Source organism: Borostomias antarcticus, assembly GCF_949987555.1.
Source record: "Borostomias antarcticus genome assembly, chromosome: 19".
Lineage (NCBI taxonomy): Eukaryota > Metazoa > Chordata > Actinopteri > Stomiiformes > Stomiidae > Borostomias > Borostomias antarcticus.
The window spans coordinates 9200928-9220927 of record NC_140252.1 but is presented as its reverse complement, the minus strand read 5'-3'; the positions used below and the strand labels follow the sequence as shown (position 1 = coordinate 9220927).

General features: G+C 44.1%; 1 protein-coding gene across 1 annotated transcript in view; it reads right to left on the bottom strand.

Moving 5' to 3' along the window:
• Positions 1 to 20000, bottom strand: part of LOC311321935 (intersectin-2-like) — a gene marked incomplete at both ends in the record, with an annotated part of 95383 nt that overhangs the window by 67329 nt on the left and 8054 nt on the right. Inside the window, one exon of the mRNA XM_084453950.1 lies at positions 5393 to 5475. Coding sequence (XP_084310076.1) covers positions 5393 to 5475 — 83 coding nt within the window. The remainder of the gene's footprint in view (positions 1 to 5392; positions 5476 to 20000) is intronic.

Sequence of the window (20000 nt, the reverse complement as noted above, 5' to 3'; positions counted from 1 at the left end):
TAGCCCCCAGGAATAGATGACTAGGCCCCAGGAATAGATGACTAGGCCCCAGGAATAGATGACTACGCCCCAGGAATAGATGATTAGGCCCCAGGAATAGATGACTAGGCCCCAGGAATAGATGACTAGGCCCCAGGAATAGATAACTAGGCCCCAGGAATAGATGACTAGGCCCCAGGAATAGATGACTAGGCCCCAGGAATAGATGACTAGGCCCCAGGAATAGATGACTAGGCCCCAGGAATAGATGACTAGGCCCTAGGAGTAGATAACTAGGCCTCATGAATAAACAAAGTAGAGGAGCTTCAGTTCATGTCCTGATTGTTCTTCTCTCTCCTGGATCCAGTAGGAAGTTCCTGATGTTTCCTCAGACCTTCATTAGTAGCGGAGGAGAAGGTAGGAAACTGGCCATGATGGCTCTGATGCCAGGTCAGAAACATAGGGGTCATGGTCCATTCTGATCCTAATTTTGAGGCCCATATTCAGAATGTGACTAGGACATGTTTTTATCACTTGAGAAACATTGCTAAGGTGAAACCTTTTCTCTCCCAGGCCGACACAGAAAGACTAATGCACGCTTTTATCAGCAGCAGTTTGGATTACTGTAATGCTCTCCTACCATAGAAAGCTATTAGTCAACTTCAGATGATACAAACTGCTGCAGCCCGTGTCCTCATTAAGACCAGAAGGCCAGAGGGCTCACATCAAAGATCTTACAATCGTTACATTGGTTACCGGACAGTTTAAGAATAGATTTTATGATTATTTGGTTAGTTTATAAAGTTCTCCACAGTCATGCAACTGAATACATATCATGCATGCTTTTACAATATACACCAAGTAGGTCCCTGAGGTCCTCTGGCACTGAACTATTAACAGTTCCTGGAGCCAGGACCAAGAGACATGGGGAGCAGCCTTCAGTTTTTACACCCCCAGCCTCTGGAATACCCTGCCAGAAAACCTAAGAATGGCCAAAACTGTGGGAACTTTTAAGTGAGATCTTAAGACATACCTTTTTAATCTTGCTTTTATAATGTAGTTTTAATTTAAAAAAAGATATATATATTTTTTTATACTCACTTTTAATTTTTGTTTACTTTTTCTTACTTTCTGTTCTCTTTTACCATATATGATCTGTCCTGTTTTATTCTCTTATTTTTATCTACTATTTTAACTGTTTCTATTTATGTACAGCACTTTGTGCTACATGTGTTTGTATGAGCAGCGCTGTATAAATAAAGTTGACTTGGACTTGGAAATCCTCCATGTTGGATTGTTATCGCTGCTGCTGAGTCATCAGTAAAGTATCTGGTGGAATGAGAATAAGGATGCTCATCACACAGGGAGGAAACCCACAGCAGGTCCCAGACAGACAGACAAAGGCCCAGCGAGACAGCAGGAGCAGCAGGGGGGGAGGAGCAGCAGGGGGGGAGGAGCAGCGGGAGGAGGAGTGAGACAACGAGAGCAGCAGGGGGGGGAGCAGCGCTCTGCCCCGGGCGGTTTGGGCGTGCACGGGTGGATGTGTCTCTTTCCAGGAGGACTCAGTTCAGCTCATATTACCACCTGAACCTGCCTTTATTCAAACAACAGCCACGTGTGGAGGAACAGAGTGTCTAGTAAAGACCATGGATGGACCGTCGTCAACGCCCTGCTGCCCGGATTCTGACCGTCCCAAACTTCCTGGTCTGTTACTACATGGACTACTGTTACATAAGCAGTGCTCTAATGTGCAGCGCGCGCGCACACACACACACACACACACACACACACACACACACACACACACACACACACACACACACACACACACACACACACACACACACACACACACACACAACTTGTAGAAATATGAAGAAAAGCTTGCATAACGCATTCACTCCCCTAACTTGAACAACTCCCTAACAAAGTTTCTGAGGCGTGTCTCAAGAGATGAACATGAATCCATGAGCCTCGGTCCATTCACTCTCCACACAGGAAGAACCTGCGTTGTGATGACTGAAAAAGAATGCTGTATACCGTCAACGGTTGGTCGTTAAAACAGCAAACAACTGCTCTTCTGATTGATTGAGACTCCATGTATACTTCCTGGTTCTGCAGGAAGTCCCCCCTCCAGAGAATGGAGCCGTCGAGCCGCGCCCCGAGTACCTGGACGGTTTTAGACGTGGCCTTGGCGGGGCCACGTGGCTCCGATCTCCAGCACTAGTTTTTTATACCGCAGCACCTACACCCAACGCGGACGGGGACGCGCACGCGCCCGGGCCAACGCACACCACAGCGGACCAGGAGGGGGAAGAGGCCAGAAACAGCCAGAAAATATGACACGCGTTCACGCAGCCGCAACCTGGACTCAATGTGATGAACTTATCAAGTAAGGAGTTGGACAATGCCCATGTTACATTGCTTAGCAAGGGACTCAGTTTTGTACCCACTTCACAATCCGTGGATTTTGATGTTAAAGTCGATTTATTTAAATTCTTTAGACAATTACGTCTTAGAGAGTTCTTTAGTAACCCGACTGTTGGGCCCACTGAGGCCACCAACCCTACTACTGTTGCACCTTTCAGGGGTAAGAGTAGATTTCTCCCCCCGGGCAAACGCAGTTCGTCTATTGAAACGTATTGCAGACTGGTTGAGGATGATATCATGGCTTTATTGCATGAGAAAGAGAGACACCCCACCTACCATAATCTCACTAAAGACGAAAAACTAGCTTTGTCTGATCTCAAAGCAGACCAGTCTATCATTATTAGACTAAGCCGATAAGGGCGGAGCAGTAGTAGTACTCAACCAATCTGATTATGTGAACGAATGCCAGACAGCTACGGGATGAGAATTTCAATATGAAATTGTCCGGTACCTTGGAGTACAAAGAGAGAGTAACAAATGTTCTACAAAGTTACTTTGAATCGGGTGAAATATCTAAAAAAGAATATGATTTCCTTGTCAACGAACACCCCAGAATTCCTGTCTTTTATACTCTTCCAAAAATACATAAAAATGCAAACAATCCACCAGGGCGCCCCATAGTATCGGGGATAGACTCCCTCACGTCGACGATCTCTTCCTTTGTTTATTATTTTATTAAACCCCTTAATGAAAAACTGCCGTCTTTTGTTAAAGACACTGGTCACATGATCAACATCGTTGAAGCATTAGATCAATTAACGGAGGACACATTTTTAGTCACACTTGATGTTGAATCGTTATACACAAATGTGCCAAATGTGGGTGGTATTCAGGCATTAGAGAATTTTCTATCATCACGCCCCCTGGACTCTAAACCTTCTAACTCATGTATTACTACTCTGGCCGAAATAGTCCTCACCCACAACTATTTCCTTTTTCAGGAGAACTACTTCTTACAGAAGAAAGGAGTAGCCATGGGTTCCCCCATGGCTCCAAACTATGCTGGCCTGTATGTTGGCTTTTTTGAAAAAACTCAGATTTTTAACCCTGTACGGAATGATTATTTGTCTAACATTATCATGTGGAAGAGATACATAGACGATATTTTTCTGCTGTTTCGGGGCAGTTCAGAACTTAATTATTTATTTTCCTTTGTTAATGACTGTTCCGACCACTTGAAATGTACCATGCATTTTGACAAAGTTGCCATCAATTTCTTAGATCTGTTGATAAAGCAGGGAGATGACCTTGTATACTGACTTGTATAAGAAACCCACTGACCGTAACAGCCTGCTCAGCGCACATAGCCACCACCCCCTACCTCTTAAGGATAGTTTGCCATACAGCCAGTTCTGCAGAATCAAGAGAATATGCAGCAAACCTGCCGATCTGCATCGCAACATGACTGACATGCAAAACAAATTCAGAGAAAGAGGTTACAGTGAGTCTCAGATCGGGAAAGCTATGTATAAGATTAACTCAAAATCCAGGTCGGAGTTACTTGAGAGACAATCTGGTAATAAGAAACAGCCTTGTTCGATCTTTTCTACTTGTTACTCTAAATGTGCTGTACAGTTTAGAGAGATTTTACATAGCCATTGGCACATCCTTAGTTCAGACAAACACCTCAGAGACACATTGGCTACACCGCCTCTAGTGTTTTTTTCCCGGGGCCAGAACCTCCGTGATCATCTGGTCAAATCTGACCTACCCCCCTGCCCGGTTATGCCGCCACGTTTACTGGCACCTATCCCTAACGGGAACTATAGATGCGGCTCGTGCGCCCAGTGTAATAGCACCCACAAATGTCAATACTTTAAAAACCCCCACACTGGGAAAAACATCCCTATCCAAGGGATGATCACATGCTCGACTGAAAGTGTGATATATTTATTATCTTGTCCGTGCGGCAAGGCCTACATAGGCAAAACGAAACGCGCACTTAAAGTCCGCATAGCGGAGCATCGCAGCTCTATCCGATGCAGAAACGTGACTTACCCAGTCGCTGCACATTTTGTGGAAGCTAATCATTGTTTCCTCTCTACACGTATTGAACAGGTGCCCAAGCCTAGGAGAGGCGGCGACATTGAAATTCTACTACTAAAACGAGAGGCAGCATGGATTCACAAACTTCAGACCCTGGCACCAAAGGGGCTTAATGTTGAGTTTGATCTCTTGCCCTTTTTGTAATAGCCCATTGTTTGATCACGAGTTGTTGCTACTGTGATTCGTCGGATGTCCCAGGCTGTCATTTACTAGACCTTTTCTTCTATTCTTCTGGTGGATGGTCCTATGTGTCCACTATTTTTGTATATATGTTTTTCCATTTAGCTGTATCATGATGTATTGAATTATTGTCTGATAATGGATTGTTGTACTAGTATTAGTTTTGCACTGACTTATATTATGCTAGCACACTGCATCAACTGTGTCCCTGTTCTGGTATGTAGCCGATATCCAGCAGATCATGGTCCAGTTTCTCTCATTACAGGGCACGCCCTAGACAGGTGCAGCTCATCCAGTGATTGCACACCTGTGTGTATATAAGACCACACGTAGTTCGTGTTTTCCATATCCTGATGAAGGCTCACACCGAAACGTTGATACCTTTTTAGTCTCATAATAAATTGCTTGCATCGGACCTGCCAGAGTGTGCGGCGTCTCCTCTCTTCCAGTCCATACTTACCGCCTGCCTGCACCTCGGACATTAGGTGTGCGTTTTCCTCTCCTCTCCTCCCTTGGCGGGGTTTCAAACATGTTTTTCGAACCCGTCTCATCTTTGTGAGGCAGCGAACTGGGAAGACGGTTAGAGGTTTAAACAGAATCCGTTCTAACTCCAGAGTCCGTTCATCTCAGGGTTTCAGTAGAGCCTCCCACTGAGGTACAGCAGGTGTCATACTGCATTTCCAGCCACTTCCTGTCAGTAACCGGAGGTTTCCTGTGATTAAGCAGTCACTTCCTGTACACTCTTCCTGGTTGTTACCTGCTGGAGCCCAGGTCCAGGAGGGAGTTGGCCTTGGACATCCCCGCAGACAGAGGGAAGGACATGGAGGAGAATCCAGAGAGGGGGAGGGCTGCAGAGAGAGAGAGAGAGAGGGAGAGAGAGAGGGAGAGAGAGAGAGGGAGAGAGAGAAGGAGAGAGAGAGAGAGGAGAGAGAGAGAGGAGAGAGAGAGGAGAGAGAAGAGAGGAGAGAAGAGAGAGAGAGAGAGGACAGGAGAGAGAGGAGAGAAGAGAGAAGAGAGAGAGGAAAGGAGTGGAGAGGACAGAGAGAGAGAGAGTTTTTATACACAAACACATAATTACCATCACATAATCACTGATACTCACTCCCCGGGGCTGGGGCTGGGTATGGGAGCTGAACTCGCAGCAACCCAGACCCTTCACTGTCGGAGACAACACACCCTCACACTCACTTTTTGTGTGTCGGCTATAAGCCGACACACCAAGAAGAGGGAATCCTATTTGTCGCTCCCTCTTTCCGTCGTGTTGTTGACCTGCAATTCCATTGCTGCTACCACAAGAGGCAGTGGTCCCAGAACATCAAAACCAAAAGACTCCACAGAATTCCCAGGTCAGCGATGGCCGAGTGGATAGTGCGCTGCCTATCACCGCGAAGGTTGTGAGTTCAATCCTTGGTGTGGACATACCAAGGTACCATGATATATTTTGTCACTGGATGTTGTAGAAGTTATGTAACGAGCGTGGGTCATATTTGTTAATTATAGACCCTTTTACAGCCTAGTCAGCACAAGTAGCCTATGCGTGCGCATTCTTGAAACAGTAGCAGAGGAAGACAGACGAAATCGCCATTATTAAGCGTACGGACTGGACTAAGGAAATCATCAGAAATGCCTGTGTTTGCGGTGCCCATTTTATATCAGGTAAGTTATTTTGACTACCTGGTTTCACTGGAATGTCTGGTTGAAATGTAGCCCTTCTCAGTCCTGTTGTCGCATTCCGCTCGCTCATGCCAGACAACAGTCCTTTGCTGGTCCATTCACTTTGCCGTCAAAATAAATCGGTGTCGGCCTAGTTAGGAGAGGCGCTCATATTTAGCCTACAAGTGTCAGATAAACATGAAACTTCACTTACCTAGCAAAAGGGTCTATTTTAACAAATGCTGGGTTGAAGCTTCAAAGCACCGCCACCACCACAGAAGAAGACTACCTTGGAAAAATAATTTCACTCGGACAGAACGCGTCTAAATAAGTTATTTATTGGTAGCGCCGAGGCTTCAAAACCCAGCATTTGTTAAAATATACCATTTTGCTGAGGTAAGTGAGGTTTCATGTTTATCTGACACTTGTAAATATGAGCGCCTCTCCTAACTAGGTCAGACTGTTGTCTGGCATGAGCGAGCGGAATGCGACAACGGGACTGAGAAGGGCTAGTTGAAATGTAGAGTAATATCTGAAATAAACAGTAACCCATAACCTGGCTGCACGTTAAGCTAAAGCTAAGTTCAGGAAATGAAGCCCAATGATAGCTAGCTAACGTTAGCTAGTGCTAGCTAACACGCTAGCTAGTGTTACCTACCTAACTCAAGGCCCGAGGAGTTGGAGATACTGTGCACGTTCTCTCAAAGTGCTTTGGCTAAGGTTAGCTACTACAAGCTAGCTAGTCCTTGTCACCAACACTTGCCTCACAACGTACATAGCAAAACTATTCACACAGCAAGCAACGTCAGCTGACTGGTACTGTCTCGTGAGTAGAATAACCAGTGTTGTGAAATACAATTAACAACTGGTCAGTTGATATGTTGCACAGCAATCGAGCAGGGCAATATCATTAGGGCTAGGTTAGGTAGCTAGCAAAGTCAACTTGCCCAGCTGGTATGGTTATAGGCTCATTCCTATGAGATAGCTTAGTAGTTTGTGATTTAGCAATGGGTTGACTAATCACTAGATCAATATTTTCAGTTGGGGATAGGACTACATCACTGTGAGTTAGCAATGGGTTGACTAATCACTAGATCAATATTTTCAGTTGGGGATAGGACTACAACACCACCTGTGCTGTGGCACCAGGAATCTGCTCTAACAACTTTTTTTATTCACCACCATGTCATGTTATTATGCAGATGAAATGTACTGTATGTCTACGCAACACAAAACAGGCTTCATATAAATGTTAAGTTTGGCTGGGGAAAAAAAGGTTTGGCGGGTACAATTTTTCATCTACCAGACTGGCTGGTGAGCTAAAAAGTTAATGTTGACCCCTGCATGTATGTAATTATGTCTTAAGTTTAAAGTAAAGGGATTAAGAGAGGATGTTTTTCTCCAGTAGGTATTAAGCAAATCGTAATCCATAACCTACAATTTAGGTAAACAAGTTAGGAATTTCTTGTAATATGGCTTCTGATCAGTATTTCTGTTCATTAATTGAGCTTTTTTCTGTTTAGGTACCATAAAAGCAAGTGAACTACCTGATCGACAAAGGGATGGCGTCAAGAGCAGCAATGCAGTCATCAACTATGTTTCTTCAACAACTATGGAGTTGGAGAAACACATGTGGACCTTCATTGTGACAACTGCAGTGGACAAAACAAGAACAACTTTGTGCTGTGGTACTGTGCTTGGCAGACCATGCACAAGCTTCACCGGAAGCTGGACCTACACTTCCTGATTGCAGGCCACACCAAGTTTGCCCCTGACTGGTGCTTTGGCTTGATCAAGCAGCACTATAGGAAGACCAGAGTGGAGACTTTTACTGACATTGCTGGGGTGGTGAGAGACAGCGCTCCTGTGAAGAAAGTCAACACCCCAGAGCTTGTCGGACTTGAGGACAGCACAGTGCTTGTTGAAAGCTACAACTGGCACCAGCATCTGAGTAGCTATTTCAAAAAGCTCCCAAACATTGAGTTACCAGCACTTCAGGTAATTATCATTATCATGTATTAGCGATTCCATTTTATGGACATGGTATGGTTGTATTTTATTTGTGGCCAATATTTTAATGCACTATCTCCCTTCTGTTCTGTTGCAGCTTTGATGCTGAGATGCCTGGTGTGGTTGAGGCCAGAGAACACTGTGATGCAACATTAGTCAGGTGTCGGCTGCTGTGCAACGCTGATGTCCACTCCCCCCAAAGATGGTTTTCAGGTGCAAGCCCCACCCGGACTGGACATGGCCAGACAGCAGTATCTGATCATGGATGGCTGTGACTGTGTCCATGATACAGGCAGTGCAATTACATAACATGTCAAGTATACTGTACAGTAGTATACAGTAGTACAGAGTCAGTTGTCTATTGTATAGAAAAGGTGTTCAATTGCTCAAGTGTTGTCAGGTGTTGATTCAAGTGTACAGTGGTGCAGAGTCAGTTGTCTATTGCAGGGGTTCCCAAACTTTTCAGCCCGCGACCCACAAAATAACGGTGCCAGAGACTCGCGACCCCCACTTTCCCCGGAGGTGGTTAAATGTCCGCACGCACACGCACTAATAGGCCTACGCTATTCAAACACGGGCATAAACGGCACAAAACACAAAATAACATAACAGCCTAACAACTATAATATTAATTTATATAGTAATTACATTTAGTAAGCTTACCTAATGCGATGGATGGGCACTATGCTTGGAGCACAGTAAGTCCAGTCTGGGTTTAATTTTGGAGACGGCAACTCTGAGATCATCCTCCACGTTCAGTCGCGATCTGTACTTATTTTTTATGTAGGTCAGTGCCGACAAAGTATTTTCGCATAAGTAGGTAGATCCAAACGGCATCAGTACCTCCAGTGCGGCCTTGGATAGCTGTGGGTATTCCCTCTCGACTGAAATCCAGAACTCAGCCAGCGTCTTGGACTGAAATACTGTCTTCATGGATCGATCGCTTGACAGTTCAATCAGTGCGTCCTCCAGGTCGGATCGCAGGTCCAGATATTACAGTGAATGGTGATCTTATCCAGTCATATTGTTCTGGAGCCGTTTCCTCTGGGAAATACTTGTTAAAGCGTTCCAGGACGGCTTGAAGGTGGGCCCTCATGCTCCGAGCCCAGTTCGTTGCAGAGAGTGGCAAACAGTCTGGTGTTGAGTGGCCGTGATTTTATATAGTTGACCATTTTTACCGCAGTATCAAGAACACTTTTAAGCTCTGGGTCGAGTGTTTTGCTTGCAAGAACTTCTCTATGTATCATACAGTGCGTGAACTTTACGTGAGGCGCCACTTGTAAGACTCTTGACTTCAGTCCTTTATGTTTCCCCAGCATCGCCCCAGCACCATCAGTACATACACTGATGCACTCGTCCCAGGACAGTCCCTCTTCCTTTAGTTTGTTGTCAAGTTTTGTGAAAATGTCCTGGCCTGTGCACGTCCCATCCAGCGCAGTGCACATTAGCATGTCCTCCTCGAGTTTTCCATCAAAACTGTATCTGACGAATACAAGCAGCTGAGCATCGTTTGCTATATCTGGGGTTTCATCTAACTAACTGCAAAGCATATCTCCCTGCTTACTTTACTCTGTCAATCAGTTGAGCCTTTATGTCCTGGGCTAGGTCGGTGATGCGCCGGGCAATGGTATTGTCAGACAGCGGCACTGATTCAATCTCACGGGCCAGTTCATCCCCATGCATATTCCGACTTATAGCTATAGCAGTATTAAGGTTTCCCCGATTGTGTGTGGCTTTTTTGCCTGTGCAATTTAGTATGCCACCTCATATGATGCCTTTTGCGCTTTGGTGGGGATTGTTGCTTGTTCCGTTAGCACTTTCTTTTGGCCTAGCAACTCTCGCTACCTTCGGCGGAAAAAGTCTGGTGATTTCTCAGCGAGGGACGGGTGCTTGGTTTTCAAGTGTCGAAGCATATTTACGGGCTTTAGGCTTTCATTTGCAAGCACCTCCGTGCACACGACACACTGGGGATGTTGTACTTCGTTGATAACGATGCATGCGAATCCATACCGGATATATTCCTCTCTATACTTTCGACTCTTGGAGGCAGACTGGTGGTCCGACTGCTTGTGGGTTCCCTTGGCCTTAGCCACACGGTGGTCTCCTCCCATAAAGTTACCACAAGACTCGGCATGCTCAGGGGTCGGTGGCCTCTCTGGTGGAACTGCTTCCCCGCTCTTCTCTGCTGCCCTCTCTGCTTTATCTTTGGTCGGTATTAACCAACGTTTCATTTTAGGAAAATAATGCAAGCTTTTTAGGATTTGGCTCATTAGCAATTTGCACGCGTTAGCAATATATTTATTTGACGCAGCAAATGACCTCAACGGATGTTGTCGCCTCAGGGGTGACGTGTGGACAAAGAAGATAGGCTGATGACATAAAAAAAAAAATCTGTATCTGCATTGTGTTATTTAAATGTAAATATTATACTTTCTTAAATGGTCGAAATAGGGTATTTTAATCGTTTTTAAACGAATGTACAAATGAATAAATGAATATCAGAATGTATTTCACACATTCTGATAATTGGCACCAAAAAAACACTTTCTGGAAATTATCTCGCGACCCCCGGGAGTCATCTCGCGACCCCTCGGGGGGTCGCGACCCCCACTTTGGGAACCACTGGTCTATTGTATAGACAAGGTGCAAGGTGTCACATGTTCACTTCTGTTATGATGAGGCTCAAGACATCACTTGCCCCCTGCCAAAGAGTAGCTCGGAAGAAGCCCCCTGCCAACCAGCAGCTCAGAAGAAGACTGTCCGTTTATAGTACTCTGGTTGTACTATACATAGGCCCTCACTCTCATTATACTGTAACAATGGGACACATGCCATTGGACCAACAACTGAACACGTGACACCTTGCACCTTGTCTATACAATAGACAACTGACTATGCACCCCTGTACACTCGAACCAACACCTGACAACACTTCAGCAATTGAAAACCTTGTCTATAGAATAGAAAACTGACTGCACTACTGTATACTACTGTACAGTATACTTCACATGTTATGTAATTGCACTGCCTGTATCATGGACAGTCACAGCCATCCATGATTAGATGGGATAAGTAGATGAGCGTAATACTGATAGAATGCTAGTTTGCCAGTAAATTGCCTTTAAATGTCTAATTGCGTACCTAGGACTGGAATGAGGAACTGATCAGCACTGATACTGACAGGACAAGTGAAGACAAGAATTCCAATTTACCTGTTTGCTATGCATATTCTTGCTATTGTATGTACCTTTACAACTTATGTTTGCATCACTGGATATTATAGAATCTATGTAAAAATGTGGTTACCTGGTGGTGCTATGTCAGTTATTGAATTTATGTGCAGTAATTGAACATTTGAAATACTCCCGTTTTGAAATTATACCTAAAGTATAGGTGTCTCAGTAATTATCCATTATATATAGACCGTTTTATTGTTCGTACACAATTAAGTGTGCGCGCGCATTTTGGAAACAAAAGAATGAACTACGAATGCCACCAGGTCCATAGATCAAATACATTGATTCTATTGACCGGTGTCATTATAGCGATGCGTGTGCAATGTCGAAACAGGATGATGACGTTGCACATAAAAGATTCTATTATGTTATAGACGAAATGTACAGCCAAGGGAGGGCAGCAACAGGCTTAGATAGACTGTTCCTTGTTCAGTTTCAGCAATTCAATGAGTATTTGAGTTAAGCTATTTAGTATTTAGTATTTCTGTTAGTTGTCATTATATTTCTTTATGATTTCAGAGACTACACACTCACTGTCTTTTTATGTAAGTGAAGAGAATTGAAAGGTAACAAATGGGAAGCCTGTGTACCCCTACCTCTCCAGAAATCAAAAGCCCTAATGGTGTCTTCCTTTCCTACTAAATTCTAAATACATATAGAATATAACATTACAAAAAACATTCACAGAGATTACAAATACAAAGCAGTTTAATTATCACTTTATTATAAGTTGCTCATGAAAATGTAAGTACAATTATGGTATCTAAATATATACAGAATAAATGTAATGAAGTAGCATATAATGTAAGACAATGTAAGTCATAAGTGTCTAAATATATATAGAATGGTAAAATACAAAAAATATAACGAATGGGATTAATATTTTACAGTGTACAGATGTGGGAACATAAGAATGTAACTTGACCCGCGGTATTCTAACAGGCGCTTTACGGCATTCCGCACCACCGCTCGCCTGCCCCTAGGGGCGCAGTAATACCCCTCATTGACTCATTGCTATGTAGCTCATCTCGCACATTAGATGAGCCTACCGTTCTCAAACTCCTTGTTCTCTGTCTGGTTGTAATTTAATTATTACGAACAAAGCCTATCTATTTATAGTTTCTATCTCTGTAACTGTCGCCGGGTCTATATCTGTTAACTGTCGGGACAAGTAGAAGTTTAATACATTAGGATAACTGAGTGTTCTCATATGGAACATGGCATCGGGACGAGTAAGATGGCTAACGGAGATGACCAGAGATGTGTTTGAAATGGTTCACTCACTCCCTATTCCCTATTACCATGGATGTATTGAGTGCGACTCATAGTGAACTACATGGGGAATGATTTAATAGTTTTGGGACACTACATGGAATGTAACTGCGTAAGACATTCATGACTCAAACAAGCAGACGCGCCGATCACTGATGGCAGCAGGTTGAAATATCAGGTAGTATTCAGGTTCCATGTTTAGTTGAACGATAAATCCCATATAAATGGTTGGAATTCTAATGATGTGCAAGTGTGATTTTGTCAACTTTAGTGCTGTCTGCTAATAGCAGGCTGTGAAGCTGCACGATAAGACCGTGATAGCAAGTTAGCTCACGACAGCAGCTTCCATAATATTAACGGTAGCTGTCGGTGGCTAAAAAGCAGATAGCTAACTTTACAACGATGATTCCTGTAGCTATTTTGATTTTGATGCTATTAGTTCAACTTCTGTTTCTCGGGCAGGAACGGAGACGAACTCGCATTAGCAGCAAAGCAGCTACAGGAATGATCTTAACATTAGCTAACTGCTTTAGCTACTGCTAGCTACCGTCTTCTTCACTTCTCCTTCGGTAAAACATGACACCGTTGTGTTGTGGTATTGTGGAGGGCTTAGGCAGAAGCAGGAAGAGAAACCACTTTTGCCCCATATAAGTAAAATAATGGTCTCATAAGCATTTTTCGATTGTAAAATTGTGTTCACTTGTTTTAGTTTGCAAACATATGCAATTTTCTTAGCATATCTACTGGCTATAGCTTTCAAGTTTCGTGCGAGCAAGTCGTGCCTGCAAGCCAGGGAGAAATGACAGGAGACCGAGTCGGGACAATTGTCGCATCCCGTAGAGGGACAGAATCGCATTGTGATGGCTTAGAACCAGAGGGGTGCACGAGTGACATTTGGGCAGAATGAACAGGTGAATTGAAAGCTCTCGAAGAGATCTTTCTAATGCTATTGGTCAGCTTTGTATGTAGTTTTAATGTTAAAGATACATCTTGAATGCAGTCAAGACAAATTATTTTGCCTCTTAACCTTTGTCAAACCCCCTGGTTCCAGTCAATTGGATTATAGGCTATAGGCTACTTTACACAAATAGCTTAACCTATAGGCCTACATAAAAACAATAGCCTAAAACCATGTTTATTTACAATGTATGTTCTTTCATTGATAGCATGCCAATAGTTAGGGTGAGGAAAACGCCGCGCGGTCTCTTTAGCCCTGAGACCATCAGGCAGGCAGCTCAGGAGGTCATTGAAGGCTATATATATTATTATGATATGATGTCTAATAATACATTCGTTGAAAGTACACAGGCTGATCTACTATACGGAATTGGACCGAGGAGTGTTCTCATATGGAACTAGGCTGCACACGCCCGACAAGAGCTGAATTGTAGTCAGCTTTCCCCGCTGCGCGCAGGACGCGTGCGTCCCCCGCTTATCCGAGCGAGAACGCAGGCGGAATGTCGCTCCCCGTCTGAAACGGCCTTGACTCCTGGAATCCCAAGGTCTTTCATATTGAAATTCTCTTGATGGTCTGGGAAGTTGCGGTTCATGTTCATGGTTACAACCATTCATCTCTTACACATGGGCCTATACAATACTTGCACAATCTACTTTGGACGTTAAATCCATCCATCTATCAATCAAACTAGCAAATTCAATGGCCGGTCATGGCAAAGCACCCGCTAACGCAGGCTACCCCCCTCCCCACGATCCAGGGATAGGAAACCGGTTCATCCAGTTTATTTGAATATAAAAGAATTTGGGGGGGGGTGGTTACAATAGTCTAGTCCAAGTCCATGCATGTGTGGACATTGTAGGCCGATTCTGTAAAACCTAAAGAATAAAAGTAGGCTACGTTCAACATTCATTGGAGTGGTCCAGTTGGATAGGCTAGTCTAATCTAAATAAATTGAGGACCTGTATTTTCAGTGTTTGCTGGTAGCGAATGCCAGACAGACAGACAGGGAGGAAATCTATTCGTTTCATTGTTTCATTGTTTGTGCTCTGTATGCACAAGATAGCAGCTGGTGCGGTTCTGCAGTCGCTATACCGCACTGTTGTGACGAAAAGAGAGCTGAGCCAAAAGGCAAAGCTCTCGATCTACCGGTCTATCTTCGTCCCCACCCTCACCTATGGTCATGAAGGATGGGTCATGACCGAAAGAACGAGATCACGGACACAAGCGGCCGAAATGAGTTTTCTCCGGAGGGTGGCTGGGGTCTCCCTGAGAGATCGGGTGAGAAGTTCAGTCATCCGGGAGAGACTCGGAGTAGAGCCGCTGCTCCTTTGCGTCGAAAGGAGCCAGTTGAGGTGGTTCGGGCATCTAGTGAGGATGCCTCCTGGGCGCCTCCCTAGGGAGGTGTTCCAGGCGTGTCCGGCTGGGAGGAGGCCGCGGGGTAGACCCAGGACCAGGTGGCGGGACTACATCTCCGCACTGGCCTGTGAGCGGCTAAAGATTCCCCAGGCAGAGCTGGTTGATGCTGCTAGGGAAAGGGATGTCTGGGGCCCCCTGCTGGAGCTGCTGCCTCCGCGACCCGACCCTGGATAAGCGGATGAAGATGATGATGATGATGATGATGCACAAGATAGTTAATGTTCGGATATAATTGGCAGTAGGGCGGGAAAAAACCCTATCAAAGGCCAAGATAAGAAGGGATTTGAAGATGTAATTGGTCATTTTAAATGGGCCTACTTTATCTTTTGATGCCCATTTGAACGGACTGCATCGATCAATGCAATGACTCCATTTTTCTCAGTTTTACCCTTTTCATCAATAAAACATCATTTTTACAACCATGTCTCATTGATTGGGAAGGCATTTAGAGCTGCCGGTCTTTTAGCCTACATTCGGACTCAGAGGATGACATAACTGTTTATTGAGAAACAATTGCAGGCTGGGCTATATAAAGAAATACCACAATGCATGTAGTCTAGATATATTACATTATGGTTAGGCTATAGCCTACACTTTATGGTAGACTGCCCTCTCGCTCGCTAAGCAGGCTACATTGTGGCTGTTTTGTTCATCGCAGAAGCCTATAGCCTAGGTTACACATTAAAAAAAATATTTTTATATAGGCCTAGAAGGAATCAGAATATGTGGAAATTTAATTTTAGCCTATTTTAATACAATTCAAATTCTGCTTAGAGGGAATTATTTTCAACGGACATTATGACCTGAGCATAATTAATAATTATCTAAGTTAATATAGGCCTATGACAACGCAACGCTTTTTACGGTAGGCTAGGCCTATTATTAGTTGATATATGAATAAAACAATAAGCCGTTTTAATGGCTATGGGCTACTAGTTGTAGCTATACACGAGTTGATGCGCTCTGCTCTTACGCACGGTTCAGGCGGCAGCTCAAATACACTTCGCACATATCCTCTGCACCTTGGCAGTGCAACTGCCACAGACATTTATGGTGCACTTCATGCATTGGTAGACAGTTCTGTTCTTGCTGCAGCTTGTCTTCACAATGCAGGTATTTTGGTGGAGGTATTCTTCTGTGGACACTGCGAGGTGCGCCGCCGGTGGCTGTTTGGATGCCAGAGCGCGCAGCTCTTCAACCAACTGGAGGATGTCGCGTCTGGGGAGGCTCTGCGTCTCTCCACCAGTCCCCAGCGAGTCCAAGCTCCCCCAATGAATAATACTTATTTATAATAGCCTACATAGCGCGAAACTGTGCATATAATAGGCTGTAGCCAGCGCGAAACCGCATTCCCTTTAGCCGTTCATTGAATATATATATATATATATATATATATATATTCAAGATCATTCAAATAACAAAATATTGTGTATATTGTGAATGTGAACGCACTCACTGTCAAACCTGCCGCTATCTATGCACAAGATAGTTAATGTCCGGATATGATTGGCAATGAGTGATCTTTACTCATGGCGACTATGTCAATTTTGTATGGATCCACAAGTCGATCAAGCTTATTTTTTCTTTGTATCGTGCTGAAGCCATATAGCCTACTGCGCTCAGACTTGGCTACATTAGCTGGTGCCCCGTCTTCAAATTTACTTCCGGGGTTTACAAGTAGCCAACTAGTTGAATGCGTTCCAGAAACAAAACGCAAAACCCCCACGTTCACCACATCTTTACTAACAAATATATTTACAATACTGTTATTTTGCGCATTTGACTTAACAGCCACCACGTCTTGACCCGACGTCAGTTACCGAGATAGATAGGCTACTGTAGGCCTAGATATAGGTGTTCGTAATAATTAAATTACATCCAGATGGAGAAAACATGTGTTTGAGAACAAGGTAATAATAACAATTAAACGTTATTTGTATAGCACGTTTCATACAGATAAATTCAGCTCAAAGTGCTTTACAACAGAGCATTTAAATTAAAGAATGTGAAATTTAATGATGCTTCATTCGTAGACTATAGGAGAAAAACACTGAGCCCAGCCTGCTAAATCTACTCAAAGACGCCACCTGGCGGTGGTGCATCACTAAAACGAAATAACACCCGTCTGAAATCCCACGAGATTTCCAACGGGATTTCCCTGCCAAATACCGCGAAGGTGAAATGCTGCAGCATGTGACATTTCTAACTTCCCACATCTGTATGTGCATTCTGTTGTGAGGTAGCTGGCAGTGTCCCTGTTCAGGATCTGGATAGCCTGAGGGTAGAAGTATGGTGGCCTCAAGACTGCCAACTGCTCCTGACCAACCTAAAATTAAGAAAAACAAGGGGAAAAACTTCAGCTTGCTGCCCCTGCTGCATGTATGTTTTCACATGGTCACCTTTGGTGTCACATGTCTGCCTATGTCGCAGCTGAATAGCAATAAAAGATGCCTTTCATTTCATAAGAATCACCTACTATTCATCTCCTGCTTCCTCCACGACATTGGCTGGTTCATCCTCCTGGCGTCGGTGAACACGCAACCTTATGTATTTCAGATTGATCATGTTGGCAATGTGTGTGAATTTGCTACAGTATGTGAAAGATAAGGACCTGTTGTCGCATGTAGTTGACAAGCTTCCCCTTATGGTGTCAGAACGATGGCTTATGAATGTGATGTTATTATGTTAAATACAGTAGCCCAGAGATGGTTAGCACTGGCAGGGCTATTTCAGTTTGATAAAAGGCATTGTGGTGTTTGAGCAGGAGTTGTCGTAGCCTAATGGACTAAGTTTTGGTGCGGAATTATAGTTGTTTACGTTTTGATAGGAACAATTAAATTGTCCCAAATGTTGCAAATTATTGGTACCCCTACCAGTGGTGATTGCTCCTATAAGCCAGGGTAATCCTGGCTTACCCATGCAAATCCAAATAAAACTTGATTTGAAAACCTGATCATAAGCCATTGTTCTGACACTATAAGGGGAAGCCTGAAATCGACTTTCAGACTGTTTTTGACTTACATGCGTCTTGTATTCTGCCATATCGCTTCATTTTCATCCGTGTTTAGCATTTTGGCAGTGCTCCGTCACAGTCTACAGTCCGTCTACAGTCCTCATGAAAATACAGTCCACGTTACGTCCGTTGACACCGGTCTTACTAGCTCGTTATTCACTTAACATTGTAGGCCAGATAAAATGATTCTAGCTTACAGAAGTCAAGACCAAATCAAATCAAGACCTGGAGCGGTGGGCTAATACGCCTAGTAGGCTAGTAGCCTAAACACTGATTAGTGAAGTAGGGGAGTAGGCTATTGAGTGCTGTGCCCTAAGGGGGTGTATTTTATCGTCCTGTCATTCTCTTCGTGGTGCTTGGCCATTGTTGTCATAATGGCTCTGTAGTTTATTTAGTGTGTCCCTAAAAGCTTGGTTGTTTCAGCCTAAATATTCGCTCACTCTCAAATTATTGGCCTTGGTTGATGTGTTTAAAAAAACATCAGTAGCCTATGCTACTATAGTTTTCCTGTATGTTTTTACATATAAATGCCAATGCTCAGCGCCCTTCTGGTGTTGTGAAACCCATCAGGGCATGCTTTGACAGCGCACCCCCCAAAAAATTGTGCGCGCTGAGCGTGCGTGCTTCGTTGGTCCTGGCTTACTCGGTTCTAGGACCCACCAGACTCCACTGACCCCTACGTGCGTAGTTTCTCTCCCTATCTGCGTGTGTGTACGGGGTGTGCAGGCGGGGGGGGGGAGTTGGGGGGCATTGGGAGTAATAACAATGTCGGAGAAGACCCTGTGCAAGACCCCACAGTACGCTACTGCATTATAGACAGACAGTCCTCATTACAATAGGAGTAGGACACTTCAAATCCTATAGTAATTAATTTTTGTATAGGATGTGATGCACCAGTCGCTCTACGCCTATGTGGTTTATTTTCAGTGATTAGAATGAATGTTGACTGGCATAGCTTTAGGTGGTGATGGAGAAATGAGCTTAATGTATTGATGCGTTTTTGTGCGTGGCTGTAAGCCAGTGCACCTAGTATAGCATTCGTCCGGTTATCACTCCCTCCCTCCTTCCCTTCGTTACTGCGGACAATGTTGGCCTGCATTTCTCTGTTGGCACCACAAGAGGCAGTAGTCCCAGCACACCAAAATCAACCTGTCGATCTCCACTGCTCAAGTAGAGTAGTGGTGAGAGCATTGGACTCCCACCCAGGAGACCGGGGTTCCTGGTGGGGATGACTTTATGTTATCATCAGTGTAACTGCTTTAGCCACTGACCACTACCATTAATGTTATGGAAGCTGAATGTTAATTTTTTTAATGTTGATTTTATGCACTGCTTTGGCAATGTGGGTCTTTTCACCTATCGTGCCAATAAAGCTCATTTGAATTTGAATTTGAGAGAGGAAAGTAGAGAAGACAGAGAAGGGAAGAGAGAAGATAAGGGGAGGACAAGGTAAAGAAAACACTGGTTAAAGATCAACAACTTTAGTTGAAATAACCAACCACTATTATACATTATGTGTGTGGGCGCATGCCATTACAATGTGTGTGAGATCATAATATCTCCAGTACCCATGTTTTTACAGCACACAGGCTGACCTGGAGTTATGAGAGTTATCTCTGATCTGATCTCCCTGCCTGTTTACATTCTCTCTCTCGGCTATGTGGCAGTCCCGCTTCCACACATCACTTAGCAACCACACACACACACACACACACACACACACACACACACACACACACACACACACACACACACACACACACACAAACACACACACAAACACACAGACACACACACAGACACATAC